Source organism: Dama dama, chromosome 30 (assembly GCF_033118175.1).
Source record: "Dama dama isolate Ldn47 chromosome 30, ASM3311817v1, whole genome shotgun sequence".
Classification (NCBI taxonomy): Eukaryota; Metazoa; Chordata; class Mammalia; order Artiodactyla; family Cervidae; genus Dama; species Dama dama.
The window spans coordinates 79,017,340-79,033,370 of NC_083710.1; the positions used below are offsets into that span (position 1 = coordinate 79,017,340).

Genomic DNA, 16,031 nt, shown 5'->3' on the forward strand with positions numbered 1-16,031 from the left:
TGATCTGCCTCCATCTAATGCAGGGGTGTCCTCTGTGACAAGTCCTGACAAGCATGCCCTCAGTCCTACCTAGTGACAAGGAAACCTTCAACATAGCCATTTTGACACCCAGATTGCTCTTCCTTACAGCCTGGTAAAATTCACCTCGCTGAATCTTTCACTCATCAAGGAGCCTAGTTAAGTTTCTCTAACACTTTTAAAATCTTTAATAGACAGCTATCACACCTTCCTGAAGTCCTCGCTTCTCAGTCCTTTTGGGTCTTCCTCCAATGCCATTTCTCTCCTCTATATACACCCCATTTGTATCATGGCTCCCAGAACTGTATCAGTAAGGTTCAGCGGGGCCTGAACAGGTGGGATAGAGCAGCTGTCTGGTTTTGAACAATATACCTTTCCACTGATGCAGCCAAAATTCTACTACTTTTACAAAGTCACACCACTCCAGTGAGGCACATTAAATATACAGTCACCTAAAATATCTTTTTTTATATGCTTTACTATCTTGTTATATCTCTCCATCCTGTCTTTATACAATTATGTTTTTAGAAATCAAAACAGGATTTGATTTTTGTCCCAATGAAATTTTACCTTTTTATGACTGAGTCATTTGTAGTTGATCAAGACCCTCCTAAACCCAGATTCTAACATCTAATGTATTAGATATTCCTATTACATATGTCATGAAGACATTCATCAGCACTTTACATTCTCATAAAAGTCTTTCATGAAGATACTGCACAGACTATTGCCAAGAAGCAGCTCCTTCTCAAACCCCTAGAAGTCCATCGCCAGACTGAGACTAGCCACCCATCACCCCTCCTTGCATCTGGTTACTCCAGCACTGAACAATTTTTCACTTTCTCACACTTCTCTGACTTCTTGGTCATCTTGGGATATAATTTACATTCTTCTGTCGAACCAGCTTAGTGACCCAATTAAAAAAGGAGAAGCAGAAATATGGTTAGGACGACTAGTTCCTAGAACACAGGATGCTGCCTCCTGGTTCTTCAGAAGCCACCTGTTTAATAACGTCTTTGAGATCACTGGCAAGAAGCATCACAGCTCAGTGGTTCACAGATTCAGCATTTGGTTGAATTGTTCCCAGTTTTGAAAAGTTCCCAACTCCTGTTTTTAAGATTCCTCAGACATCATCACTGTCTTGAGCAGTCTCACATGTAACTGGTCAGGATATCTTGCGGTTCTGTTCATGTGAACCTGGATGTCCCTAATGGTTCCAAATTCTAGTTCCCACATGACTACAGCCTATGATGAATGTCGTCATCTTTGCCCTTCACCAGCCCCAACTAATGGAATCACTTTCTCTCAGGGTTCCTCTCATTTCCACCAGCCTTTTATAAACCTCATGTGGAAACTAACAGCATTATCACCTAAACTACCCAATATGGTAGCATTTAGAAAAGATCTGCATTTTAAAGAAAATGTTCTATTTTTACACTTTGCTTTCAGACCCCCTGCAGAAATAAGGGACACAACCATGAGCAAATCGAATAAATATAAAATATCGCATCCCTCTTCTTAGACAGATGCTTCTTGGAGCATATGTCAGCAATACCATCTCTCTGACAGGATTACTTTCTGACTAAATCTTGGACTGTCTCCTCTGATAATCACCACAAGGGAGAGGGGCAACGTGGCTTATGAGCTTTGACAGCTATTTTCTAAATACTAGGGCAGCTTCAGAACACTTTTCTCGTCCACTGCTAAATGACATTTGAGACAATCACGGGAGCAGAAACAATAGCTTTGGATCCGAGTTGGGGTCCAAGCCACTGACATGTGATTATTTTTTTGTGAAAAAAAAAAAAAAGAGGAAAGAAAATAAAGCAACACTAAGGTTTAAAAAAACAAATGAAGAAGGCATTCTCCACTTCCCTAACTCAGGTGTGACGAACACTCAAAGACACAGCAGCACTTCTCCGGATTCTTAATGAGAAGCACTGCAGCCTCCCTCGCGGCGCTGCGTCTTCTGCGCTTGGCAGCACAGGGCCCCTGTTTCCGGGTTTCTGAGTCTCTCGCTGGCCTTCTGGACCACACTCTCCCCAGGAAACCCTTCCTACAGGGGGCCTGGTGCACAGGGAGAACCACCCCGGGCTCGGGACCAGCGGAGGCCTGTGATCTTAGCTGCTTGGCCGCAGGCTCTCTGCTCACACCAGGTTTTGATGGATGGCCCTGCAAATTCCACCCTCCAGGCACCACCCAGGAAGCCAGAATGTGTGAGCAGAAACCACACCCAAACGCGGTCACTTTGGGCGGGGTGCGGGGCTCACGCTAACCAGCCAAGGGAGTGACTTCTGACACAGGGCTGCCAACCCCCACCTCATACAGTAACTTCTGTTTCTCCGGTGCAGAAGAAACAAGCAAGGCCTTCAGACTCACTTCCGAAAGTCTGCAAGTAACTTGAGCATGTCTTCATTGGATAGCTTATTGCTGTCTTGCTTGTAGAGAGCAGAAAACCTGGCGCTTTTGTCAAGGTTTCCAGATGCATCCTTAAACAACGTCCTGAAATAGCAGAACGACATGTCTAAGCTGAGTTTCCAAATGACCAAAATAAATCCACAGCTGGACTCTGGTTTCTAAGTGAAGACTAATTGTCATTCCACTGGCTATGGCCAGCAGAAATCTCATTATTGAAAGATGAGGAAGGTATTTATGAGGATGAACACAGCTAACTCAATTTACATAGAAAATATTTCCAGCAAATGGCCTGCACTTAGGAAATAACACACACAGCCAAATGCTTAAGACTCGAAATACAGAGGGTCTGTGGGCCTCACTGACCGGGCTGCCACCCCCTCCCAGCTGGAGGCACGTGCTGGAACCTGGCGCCCCAGCTCTGCCACACACACTCCTGTCCATCCTGCCAGGGCTGACAGCGCCCTTCTCCAGCCAGCACCGCCTTTCTCTGGGTCTCCAATAAATGATATTTCAGATATGCAGCTTGCTTGGTTTTCAGTTTTACAGATTTAAATCTTCTGCTTCTGGACAACAAACAGAATGCATCGGTCAGTCTGTCTGTCTGTCTCTCCATATAGCTGTATCTATATAGAAAGTATAAAGGATGTTCTCCTCCAGACTCCTGGACACCGCAGGGGAAGGAGAGGGTGGGACGAACTGAGAGGGTATCACTGATGTATATACACTACCCTGTGGAATGTAAACGACCTGAGGGGTGGGATGGTGGGGCGGGCGGGGTGGTGGGGGGAGACTCAAGAGGGAGGGGAACCATGTACATATACACCTGATTCACCCTGTTGCATGGCAGAAACCACCACAACATTGTAAAAAGCAATTATCCTCTAATTACAAAAAACCTAGGAAAAAAAAACGCAACTCCTTTAAAAAGTGACATTTATGAAAAACAATCAAAATACTTGGGGGAAAAAAAAAAAAGAAAAGATGTTCCCCTTACCTTGCTGCCCAAGCAAATGGCATTCTGTACTGCCCTAGTCTTTGGCATGCCTGCTTGGCATTCTTCAGAACCTTCTGAGCAACCTTAAAGACACCAGAGTAGAACTATGAGTTACTGTGTCTCACTGAAGGGAGAGTTCTGAGCTAAAAGTTATTATCTCACAGTCACTGAACAAGCTCTTCCTGAAGTATCAGAGGCATGGACAAGCACATCTTACTGTAATGAACACGGCTGGATTTACTCTCGGTGCAGACGATTCTGTTCATCATATTCTCTGGCAGCAATTTCCAAAGAATATCAAATGAAAACTGTTTCCAAAATGTATGTCTTTTCTTTGGACTTCATAGGCAACAGGCATGTCATTTCATAGGCTTTCATATTTCTTTATGACTAAGGGCTAAGTAGTATAAGTCCCTGAGTTATCAGTAATTACTTGTACTTGGTATTCTTCCCCCAATATATCCCATTACTGGAGTTTAAATGAGGACACTAATGAAAACACTAGGCTTTGACAACTCCTAATGTGCACTGGCCTATGCAGACTTCCCAGATTTGGGGAGTATATGCTTGCTATTAAGGCATGACAGGTACTGACTTAAGTTAGGCCAGGGTTTTCAAACACCACGTTCTCATTTCTAGGTATAAATTACCACTACTTTCACTTTGTCATGATCACTTTTGGTTTGTGTGGGGGGTGGATTAACTCTAAAGTACAGAGGGAAGCAGATTTAGTTTTGGCCTAAGATGCATGCATGGCAGGTCTCATCAACGATACCCCTACCACTAAAGCAGATGACACCTCGTATCCCCAAATTTACTTGTTCTGGGATACTGCACTGTTACCACTACAAAGTCTGACTGATTCAGTCAGAGTAGAGTGTGAAGGGTCTTTTGCTATTGTTATTCAGTCGTCAAGTCATGTCCAATTCTTTGTGACCCCATGGACTGCAGCACGTCAGGCTTCTTTGTCCTTCATCATCTCCTGGAATTTGCCCAAGTTCATGTCCATTGAATTGATGATGCCGTCCAGCCATCTCATCTTCTGATGCCCTCTTCTCCTTCTGCCCTCAATCTTTCCCAACATCAGGGTTTTATCCAATGAGTCGGCTCTTTGCATCAGGTGGCCAAAGTATTGGAGCTTAAGCTTCAGCATCAGTCCTTCCAATGAATATTCTGGGTTGATTTTCTTCAGGATTGACTGGTTTGATATCCTTGCAGTCCAAAGAACTCTTAAGAGTCTTCTCCAGCACCATAGTCCAAAAGCATCAACTCTTCAGCACTCAGATTTCTTTATGGTCCAACTCTCACATCCGTACATGACTACAGGTTTTTTTATATTACTTAAGTAAATCAGAATCAAACCAATGTTGGGCAACATGCTGAACGGCCGGTGAGCCAGTGTGAACTCTGCAGAGCTGCAGCATCGGTCCCACTGGGAGCTGGTCAGGAAAGCAGGGTCTCGGGCCCCACTCCAGACCTCCTGGGTCAGAACCTGAAATCTGACCAGAGCTCTGGCGATCTGTGTGCACCAGGTCTGAGAAGCGCTCATCCAGAAGACTCAGAAGGAGAATAGCAGCATCCTGTCTGAGTCAAACTGTGTGGTCTGGACCACTGAACCTCTCTGGGCTCTGCTTCCCTACCTGCAAAATGAAGAGCATGGGCTTCACTTGCCAGCATCCCTTCTGGCTACTAAATATGACAAGTGTACTGAAACCACGTGTAGGAATTGAGGCCTTCAGGAGTGATGATGGAAACACTTCTCCACTGAAACAGGTTCAGGATCCAGTCCCTCTCTTTCTCCTTCCAGGGGGGGCACGTCCACACAGATTCGGAGATCATAGAGTAGAATGGTCAGCCTTCCTGGAGTGGCCATTTTACTTACACATTTTCAAGTAGAAACAATTGCTTTTAGGTTTCAACAATAATGACTGTGTTGTGGACTAAAATGCAATATTTGCATAAGTTTCACTCTTGCCTGCAGTGAAGTCTCACATTTACTGAGGATGCACATGGAACACAATGAATGTGAAAGCCAGAGTGAAAAACTAGTGTGTGTCCTTTGGGTTTTTTCCCCCACTTTTCTTTCTTTTTAAAAAAACATCTGTTCATGGTGGACACCTACAGAGACTCCTCCCAAAAATTTCCTCCAAAGCAATGATTTCCTTCAAACAATGCCATAGGCCATCTTGGGAAACATGAAGAGACAATTTTTTTTTTTTTTTTTTACAGCTTGGTTACAGCTCAGAGTTTTATTTGGCAAGCGAAGAATAGTACGCCCTTCAGGTATGAGGGCAGGCCAACCCCAAAGGAGAGGCCATGAAGAGACAATTTTGATACACAGGGAAAAACCATCCCTCAGTAAAATCTCTATCGAAGCTTCTATTTTTACATAAGATGGCTGAGTCTTAATCTTTGCTTGAATTGACTGCTTTGGAGGTGTGAACGCATGGCAAAATGTACACATGGCTGAGCCTCACATGCCGTAAGTATGAAGGAGGAGTAAATTCAGCAGATGCTCAGCGGACACTGGGAAGAACGGCGTCCCGCCCGCGAGGATACGTGGTTTTCACACCAGCAGGAGCTGCCAAATTCCAAGCCATGCACATGGCAGGCAGAAGCGGCCAAGCTGGTGCATGCTGGCCTTGGAAACGTGTTGTGCATACAGCAGGGGAATAGATCTCATCTTGGGTATTCACTGATTATTAATCAAAACACCAAAGAGACTAAAAGAGCTTCTCATCCCAGGTTTTACAGACTTGATTTAAAAAATAAAACAGCTTCTCTCCAGAGACTAAACTTGACCCAGGCTTTATCAGCCAGAAGGGCATCCTGTTTGAAGCTGTGTGCCTGGGTACATGGGCTCTTCCTTGATGGGGGCTGTAGTAATTGATGGTGATGTCCTCTTATATGCGTCAGTGATTGATTTCCAGACTGATTTCCAGTCTCCACAGCACTGACTTGTACACGATCTGTTTGATCTTAGCACTGCTCCTGAGGGGAGGGAGGGACACGATCTTTCAACTGCACATGTGACAGCTGGGGCCCAGAGAGGTCACATGACGTGTTCAGGCTGGCTGAGCACTCAGCACCCAGGTCTCTGACTCCTAGGACCTGTCCTTTAACAATCATCCTGCATCTTCATGGACATGCCTGTGATGGGCTGGTGGCCATAGAGAGGAAGCTCTGAATCAGCTGAGAAGACCTCAGTGAGAGCCTCCAGGGTGTCCCTGGATGCTGACCAGTCTTTGTCACTGTATCAGGGTCATCTCACAGATGATCAGTTATAAAAAAAAAAATTGTTTTAAGAAACCAGAAGTACTGTAAAACTGGCACGAGTAGCATTCAAATAGCTGACTTAAACCAGGCGGCTCAACAGGCTGCAAAGTGACAGTCATGTGTCCTTTGGCGACTCTAGTTGTGGGAAGCTGAGTAGGCAACTAAACCTTCGTAAATCTAAGTTTTTGGAAGTGTGACTTCTAATATTCAATAACTCTAAAGTATGTCCACACCTAGGCACCCCCAAATACCAAACACTACACCAAAGTAATGAAGACACAGCACAGACACCTCGTGTGTATTTCCCTCCCCTCTTTTGCCTCATGTCACACCGCCTCTGCCACCAGAGCCCTGGCCCCCTGACAAAACACAGGGGGCCCGATCTGCAGATACTACCGGCCAGACGATCCCAGCCAGGTCACCTCCTAGTCTCAGGTCTCACATGTAAGAGTAAATGGATCCAAATTCACAATTCCGGGACCTTGGACACATGCCAGCAAGTGGAAATGAACTCCATTTAAATACAATGTATGTACTTTTTAATGAAAGAAAGTTTACTCTTAAGCTGGTAATTCCTTTGCCAGTTATTTCAGGATGTCAGGATAGTCTAGCTAGATGAAGTGTTTATTTATACATGGAATTACTTTTCACTGAAAACTGGACACAGAAGGTTAACTCTTAAGAGTAAATCTATGAGAGTAGCAAACATAGACAGTGTATTAAAAAGCAGAGACATTACTTTGCTAACTAACAGAGGTCCGTATAGTCAAAGCTATGGTTTTGCCCGTAGTCATGTACAGATGTGAGAGCTGGACCATAAAGAAAGCTGAGCACCAATTGATGCTTTCGAACTGGGGTGTTGGAGAAGACTCTTGAGAGTCCTTTGGACTGCAAGGAGATCAAACCAGTCAATCCTAAAGAAAATCAACGCTGACTATTCACTGGAAGGACTGATGCTGAAGCTGAAGCTCCAATACTTTGGCCACCTGATGCAAAGAGCAGACTCATCAGAAAAGACAGTGATGCTGGAAAAGATTGAAGGCTCAAGGAGAAGGGGATGACAGAGGATGAGATGGTTGGATGGCATCACCAACTCAACGGACATGAGTTTGAGGAAACTCTGGGATACGCTGAAGGGCAGGGAAACCCGGCGTGCTGCAGTCCATGGGGTCGCAAAGAGTCGGACACGACTGAGTGACTGAACAAAGAACAACAGTGAAAGCAGTCTATCTCTTTTAGAACATAAATACGGCTTAACTGTGATTTCTTTAAGCATTTCTATTCCTATTTTTCCCCCCACTGCTTTTTATCATCCCAAAGTCATCCATACCTTGGAGGAGTCGGAACTCTTCATGTATGGCTCAGCACCATGGGTGATGCTCCCCTGAAGTACTTTTTCAATTCTAGCCACAAGGAATATATCAGGATGTGGACATGTGACTGAAAATATCCCCTAGGGAACAAACCATCGTCTTTAGTGAGCAGAATTTACAGTTACGTTAAGCAAATCTCATGAATATTAAAGATTCTCAATCAGCAAACAGCACTGAAACAGCAGAACTACTCAGAAGCACCCAGCGTCAAACTGGTTAACTCATCAACAAACAGTTCATCATTCGATCAAAAAGCCCCTTTGGCAGTGGAGGCAACTAGCAGAAAGTTTAGAAAAAAAGAAATGAGAAGTCAAAAGCCATTTCTCTTTCAGCTTGCTTTGACAACCTCGTGATATACGCAATCAATCTAATTAAGAGTCTCATTTACTCCAACTGAGCATTTTAAGCTTCATTTATGTATTTACACAGCTTGTACAAGGGAAGCCTTAGTGGCGTGACCGCTGGGCCAGCCCCCCCACCTGCTTCGGGTACTGCATGGCGGCCTCGTGGAGGATGCCCAGCGGGGCAGGTGAGCTCTGCCGGTCGCCATTCCTCAGAGACGGGGACATGGTGGCCAGCATCTGCCTCACTGAGAAGTGGTTCAAGTCGACGTGGAAGTCGGCGGAAATCTTCCGGTTATATTTTACGTCAAACAGGGACAGAGTGACGAAGAAAGGCTCGACCTGGACAAACAAAACAGTCCAGACCATCACCAGGGCTCAAACTGTCGGGAAAAGAGAACGCTGCTATCAAAGAAGAGACGACTAGACCTGTGTGTGATTGCTGCTACAAGTTACTGCGAGAGTGCAACAGCCTCCCTCCCTGTCCTGTATTGTGAACGTCCTGTCTGGTGGCCCAAATGACCCTCTGCACTCTGATCTCACCCTCTTGTTCTCCGACACCAGGAACTAGGACTGTGTGACATGACTGCACTGCAACAGGCTCACCTGAAACCTTGGAATGTGATTTTTTTTTTAATTTTAGTTTTTCAAAAGGAAAATTACGTTTGTAGTGGGCCCTTCTTCATTTTCGGCAACACAGCATTGCAGATTGAAAGATAAATCATTGCACTTGACGAGAATTCTTTTTCCAAACTTCTCTTCAAATGGCTTCACTTCTGGCTCAGCTGATGAGAAGTCAAGCTTCTTTAAAAGAAATGCAAATATATAAATGTATTATGTTCCCACTAAGAAAAAAAATCCCATAATAAATGCATCCTAAAGAAACTGCTTAAAATATGGAAAAGCTATACATATTTATTTACGCAAACAGTGTTTACTATTTTATACATTTATGTGGTATATAACAATGGTCAAATACATGATGGTATATCTACTCCATGACTGATTATATAGAGCTTTAAAATTATTGTTATGAATAACTCAAGTGTTCATCAACTGAAGTCTCTATAATCAAAATGTGGCATATACTATAAATCCAATGAAATATTACTCAGCCATAAAAAGGAATGAAGTTCTGACATATGTTACAACAGAGATGGGCCCTGAAGACATTATACTAAGTGGAACAAGCCAGACATGAAAAGGAAAATATCATATGATTCCACATATATTAGCTTCCTAAATAAGTAAAATCTTAAAGACAGAAAGTAGAATAGAGGTTGCTAAGGGGGAGGGGAAGGAGATATGGGGAGCTGTTATTTAATGCACACAGTTTCTATTTGGGAGGATGGAAAAGTTCTGGAAAGAGATCGTGGTGATACTTGTGCAATAATGTGAACCTACCTAACACCAGTGAATAGTATGTTTAAAAATGGCTAAAGTGGTGAATTTTATATTGTGCATATTTTACCACACTAAACAAAAACCTGTCAAAAAAACTATATGGTTTCAAAGTCTGAGAAGAGACAGAGGGAAATACTTATTATTAAATGGGGAAAAGAAGTTCTATTAAAAAAAAAAAGACAACAAATGAAGAGGAAACCATGGGAGGAGCCGTGGCAGGACAGTTGGCCCCTCCGAGGAGCAGCCCTGTTTGTGGGCAGCCCTGGAGGCCCTCACCGTGCTGTGTTTGGGGTTTTCTCAGGACACAGATGTGGACTGTAGGACAGTAAGGCTTGTGTTTGAAACTGAGCTTGGGCCAGTCAGGAAACAGTACTGTCTACTGGGCAACTGTAGAGATGCATGCTATTTTCTTGGTGGTGGGTTTACAGGATAGATTATATACGTTCTTTGTGGACTAGTGCATCTTTGGATAAATCTCCTTAAATTTTCAACAATCTATGGAATATCAGATGTTCACAATGGCTGTGCTATGGTAATGAAATTACCGGGTTTTGTTTTTTCTCTTTCTCCTGAATTTTCTATATTATCATACTGCTTTGCATCCAAAATATATAAGTAAGCAAGCAAATAACCTATCAAAGCCTTTCTTTCCTTGAACTATTTTAAATATTAAAATACTTCTTACCTGAGCATCTGGGTCCAAGTAAAAAAGTTTAACTCTGCTTTCACTTTTCAGTTTAATTTCTGCTTCTCTGGCACTCTGATAACAAGATAAAACAAAAAGTAAAAATCACATTTAAAAACTTCCTTTTCTTACAGAGGTGTCTAAGTATGTTTGAAAGCTATCCCATCCTGAAGAGCCAGACTGCCAGACAACTCTGCCCTTATCTTGGTGGGTCACCTGCATGTCAACGAACAAGGACAGACTATGTAAGTACTGTGGACAGGCAGTAAGGACAGACACGATGCAAGATCTGTGGGGGGAAAAGAGAAGCTAAGACTTGATCCCTGCCCTTGTGAAGCTGACAATCAATTAGAATTCTCGTCAAGTGCAATGATTTATCTTTCAATCTGCAATGCCGTGTTGCCGAAAATGAAGAAGGGCCCACTACAAATTAGATTTATTTTGCAAATAAAGCAAAAGAGAATAATTAAGTGTTACCATCAAGAAAAGCTTCATAGAGTAATGAAATAGGTGACAAGCTTTGAATGAAGAGGCAGAATTTAGACAGCAAAAAGGAGGAAAACATGAGCATTTCAGATCGAATGAAAAGGATGCACAGAAAAGATAGTTAATGAGAGCAGAAAAGAGTCCAAATGGTAGAAAGGACTTACAGTTCAGCCTGTGACTTGAGGGTACAAGTAAAGGAAGGAGAAGGAAGATGTTCTGGATGGTGGAATAAAGAAAACTATGGTGGATCTTGAGGGACAGCTATTGGTTTCGGTGGCAGGCCAGGGGGGAAATGCTGATTCATTCAATAAATATTTAGGAGCACATATTCTATGTCAGGCTAGGGACACAAACATGAGTGAAATGCAGTCCCTGTCCCCAAGGAATACCATCTGGGAAGACAGAATATGAATAGCAATACGAATGGCAAAGGAAACCATGCATACAGCTAGCCAACCTGCACCAGGGGGTGGCCACGAGGAAAGAGCTCCCAAAGGAAAGTCCATCTCGCAGGATAAGGACATTTGGCCAGAAAAGGAGAGGAGGCCATTCTAAGAAGAGGGACTACAGGTATAAAAATACAAGCTCACACTTGAGCAATGACAAAGTCATTCATTACAATGAATGGTACATGATGAAAAATGTAGAGAAATGAATCAGATTTGTATAGTGAAGCCTGGGGATTTCATTAAGAATCCAAAATACAGAATCAAAAAATTCTGCAATATTTTCATCAAGGGAATAAAATAACCAATTTTGCATTTTACAATAGATCTGCCCTGCGGGTAGGGCTGAAGTGATGGATTAAAAAGAGAAAGACCAGGAAGTTCACATGGTTTCTCCCGGGTCATGACAACAGGCTCCCAGCCTCACGGCAAGGCCCATGACAAACCTCACCTTCCTAGGCTTGGGTGGCCTGCTGACTGACAATTAATCTGGGAGGAAGAGCAGGTTTATTGAAAGGGTGGTAGACTGGATTCTGGAGGAGCCTGCGGGATTTCCAACTGGCAACATCCAGAAGACAGCCAGAAAGATGCAATGTGAACAGAGGGTGGGAGGAAGGCTGGAATTACAGGCAAGGAGAACCTTAGCACAGAAGTCTTGCGGCGGGGTGGTGGGTGAGGGTCCCTGGGGGAAGTGTGAAAGCAAGTCTGTGGACGGAAACCCAGAGGCCCCCACACTGAAGGGATGGACAGAAGATGAGAAGACACACGGCAGCAGTGATGGGGGCTGGAGCAATGCGATTTGGGAACAGGCAGAAGAGGAAGCTTCTAGGACAGTCACAAGACAGAAGTAATCTCCAGCCACGTTATGCCTCACACCTGATGCCTCTAAATCTATATCCTGCTCTTCCTGGCAGTCAGAGCTCTTAATAAAACAACCTCCCTCATTCGCTCCTTTGCTCAAAGATCACGAGTCACATCTCAGCACATGATCAGCAGTGACAGCCACTGGAGAGGGCGTCTAGTCCTCTCTGCTGGTAGCTTACCGAGGTCTATTATCACATTTCTAATCATGGCCAACTGGAAATTAAGCATCATCTTCATTTTCCCAGCCATGGAGTTATTCTAAAAGGTTCTCAGCCATGATGCAAGGGCTTCCCTGGTGGCTCAGACAGTAAAGAATCCACCTGCAGTGCAATGAGCCAAACTCTATCATGATTATATTTAAACAACTGTCTACATCGAGCAGAATGAAATGACCACCAGAATATCAGCTAAGAAACTGGGTACTAGTTCTAGTTCAGTTGTGAACTAGCTGTGTGAACTTGAGCAAGCCACTCAGCCTCCCTGGACTCAGTTTTCATTTCCAAGTAAACATGTTCAACAAGATGCTGGCTCAAGGCTCCTTCCATAAACAAAGTTGATCTTGTTGCTCTCCCTGCAGCTTTAAGGCTTCTGGAGGCTCAGGGGCCTTCCTACAGATCGGCTCATGCTTTTGCCCATGGCAGAGCGGCTGGGAGGGGGTGAACAAAGTTTGAAATCCATCGAGCCCATCATTTTTCCTAATTTTTCACATCAAAAGGGCTAGAATATGTGCACGTAGAATATACTTAACTGAACCCAAAGAATAATTTGTTTTACTTTGTCCATGAGGTTTCCTAACAAAAACATCAGTACTACATGCTGCGAGACACCACCCACAGTGACATATTCTTCTCCTGAATTTCTGCTAGAGTCTTTCAATGAGGGCAACCTTTATGATCTCAGACCCTGGAGCACAGCTGGCAGAGGAGAGCATGCTCTCAGTCACGTCCAACTCTGCGATGCCATGGACTGCAGCCCACCAGGCTCCTCTGTCCATAGAATTTTCCAGGCAAAAATGGTGGAGTCAGTTGCCATTTCTTACTCCAGGGGATCTTCCTGAACCAGGGATTGAACCCGAGTCTTCTGTGTCTCCTGCACTGGCAGGCAGACTCTTTACCACTGGGCCACCAGGGAATGGGTCCTTAATGTAGAAGCATTCCCTGGTGCCTTTCTGAAAGATGTTTGTTGACTCAAGCGGACTAGGAGATGCTAGGAGATGAGAAATGAACAAAGCAGGAATGACTGCTAAGAGCTCCATATAATTGGAGGGCAAACAGGGATGCAGATACATTAAAAGAAAAGAAAATCAACTAGCCAAAATAGACTCAAAGCATGCTAGTGTTGCCACTAATATCCAAGAGATATATTCTTCACCAGGAAAACCACTTAATGGGGAAGAAGGGACAATGTTAGATGTAAAAATAACCTCAAAGTGTATAATCTACCTTATACACATTGACAGCTCTGCTATGAGATAGATAGAAAGCAGGCTCAGCTTCTTAAAGTTCCTCCCAGCCCTCCCAAGGCCTAGAGTGCTTTAAAAAGAGGGTACGTCTGATAAATAGTGTTTGAAACAATTGCCAAGTAAAACCTAGGCAGTAAGAAAATGTAGCTTTGCCCCAGAGCCAGGGAAAAATAAAATACACGAAGGCATCACAGTGATAAAAGGGGGTATTCATTCATAAAGCCAATATCTCTCTGCTAGACGTTACCCTAAGAGCACATTTAAATTTGGTACAACCTTAGGAGGCAAGTCTTATTATCATCCTTGTTTAAGAGAAAACACTGAGGCAAAAACAGTTATGAGGGACATGTTTGGAGCAAACACTTTGCTCCAAAGTTTGCTCCAAACTCACAACACTAAACAGAAGTCTGTCTTCTAACTCAGGTTGTCTGGTTTCAGTACCAACACTCTTTAATTATTAGACCAGAAAAAGAAAAATAGGTAAAGAATACAAACAGGCAAGTCAGACAGCAGAAAAACCAAATGGCAAATAAACATGAAAATATGAAAAATATCACTACTAAGCAGCAGAATACAAATTAAAGCACTGAAACATCATTTTTCACTCCTCTGGTAAGGATACAGAGAAACAGGAATATGAATTGTTACAACCTTTTGGGGAAGTAACCTGGGTAATATTTAAAGCACTAAAAACATGATAAACCGTGACCCAGAAATCCCACCTTGGGGAATTCCTAGTACTGAAACAAGAGCGTGAGTATTTAAGTTTTGAATACGTCACATTGTTTATTGTGCAGTGCTTGTGTAGGCTAAAAACAGAAAATTATCTAGACGCTTGTAAATAGGGAGATGACTAAATAAAGTGTGTGGCATCCATATTTGGAATATTATGCAGCTATGGAAATGAGTTTGAAGGCTAAAGATTAAAGGCAGGAGGAGAAGGGGATGAGAGAGGATGAGATGGTTGGATGGCATCACTGACTCGATGCACTGGAGTTTGAGCAAGCTCCAGGAGTTGGACAGGGAAGCCTGGCATGTTGCAGTTCATGAGGTCACAAAGAATTGAACACGACTGCGCGACTGAACTGAACTGATGGCAATGAGTGAACTAGATCCTGTATGGCCCTAGAGGGACACTTAAACAAATATTTTTAAGTGGTAGAGCAAGTTTCAGAGTAGTGTATATATCATGAGCACATTAAAAAACAAATAACTAAAACCACTACACATGTGTATATGTTTCCATGAGCAACTGGTTTAGTGGAGGAGACACCACAACAGGTTAAGAACATTAGTGCTCTCAGGAATGTGGGGATGGAGGTTGAAGGGAAAAGATGAACTTTTCTTTATGTGACTTTGAATATTTTTACTTATTATAGAAAACACATTTATTTTCACTTAAGTTTCAGTAAAGACAATGAAATAAATTAAATTTTGGTTATAAGTACTTTCAAAATCTAAGAGCCCGCAAAACAGAGCTGTAAGAAAATAGCCCACAGACAATGCTGCCTAGCACTTCTCAAAGTGACAGAAACCAGCCCTGCTCCTAAAATAACCTGAGGTCAGTCCATACTGTGGATGGAAGAAGAATGCAACTGCTTCTCCCCAAACCCGGTTGCCGCCATCCTACCCACTGTCCATCTGACACTTTAGGTTCCTCATGCAGGAAACCGAGAGGAAGATGGAAAAAGAGAAGTGACGACGACAGAACCGTTCTCTGTAAAAACTGACACTTCTCAGAAATCACAGAAGAGAACGACTTGTCTAAAACAAAAGCCATTCCACCCACTCCTGTAAACGCCAAGTTTAATCACTAATGATACACTGACAATGCTTTCTTCCTTTCTTCAGATATGAACCATCCATTCAAGAGTTCCCAGAACTACTGCAGAGTTTAGGCCTGGCGTGCTGCAGTCCATGGGGTCACAGAGTCGGACATGACTGAATGACTGAACTGACCTGAACTGAACAGCTTAGGTTTACCTCTGAGCAGGTAAAACAATCGGAAGCCAGAGCATCATACTTTGAGGGTGAGTCATCAGAAAAATATCCTGACTGTTGGCTCATTTAAACAGAATGGATTGGAAATAGGAAGACTTTGCAAAATCCTTTGAAGTCAGAATATATACTTTTTAATTTAAAGAGCTGTCATGATTTGTTTCTACTACTTCCCTGATATTTAACTCCCCGGGACCACTATCGCACCCTCTGTGATACAAAGCTGTAATAAAACGTTCTAGATAAGGAAGCCCAAGGAATGGAAT

The 16,031-nt window shown here is 43.3% G+C and overlaps 1 protein-coding gene across 9 annotated transcripts in view; it reads right to left on the reverse strand.

The window, feature by feature from the left end:
• DOCK9 (dedicator of cytokinesis 9) overlaps positions 1-16,031 on the reverse strand; it is a 271,530-nt gene that overhangs the window by 90,839 nt on the left and 164,660 nt on the right. For 8 of the 9 annotated variants that reach the window (XM_061133106.1, XM_061133104.1, XM_061133101.1 and 5 more), the window contains exons 10-15: positions 10,510-10,584; positions 9,084-9,224; positions 8,559-8,762; positions 8,037-8,159; positions 3,431-3,513; positions 2,398-2,520 (exon numbers count right to left, since the gene is read on the reverse strand). In XM_061133106.1, coding sequence (XP_060989089.1) covers positions 2,398-2,520; positions 3,431-3,513; positions 8,037-8,159; positions 8,559-8,762; positions 9,084-9,224; positions 10,510-10,584 — 749 coding nt within the window. The remainder of the gene's footprint in view (positions 1-2,397; positions 2,521-3,430; positions 3,514-8,036; positions 8,160-8,558; positions 8,763-9,083; positions 9,225-10,509; positions 10,585-16,031) is intronic. The other variant, XM_061133103.1, reaches the window with a different exon arrangement.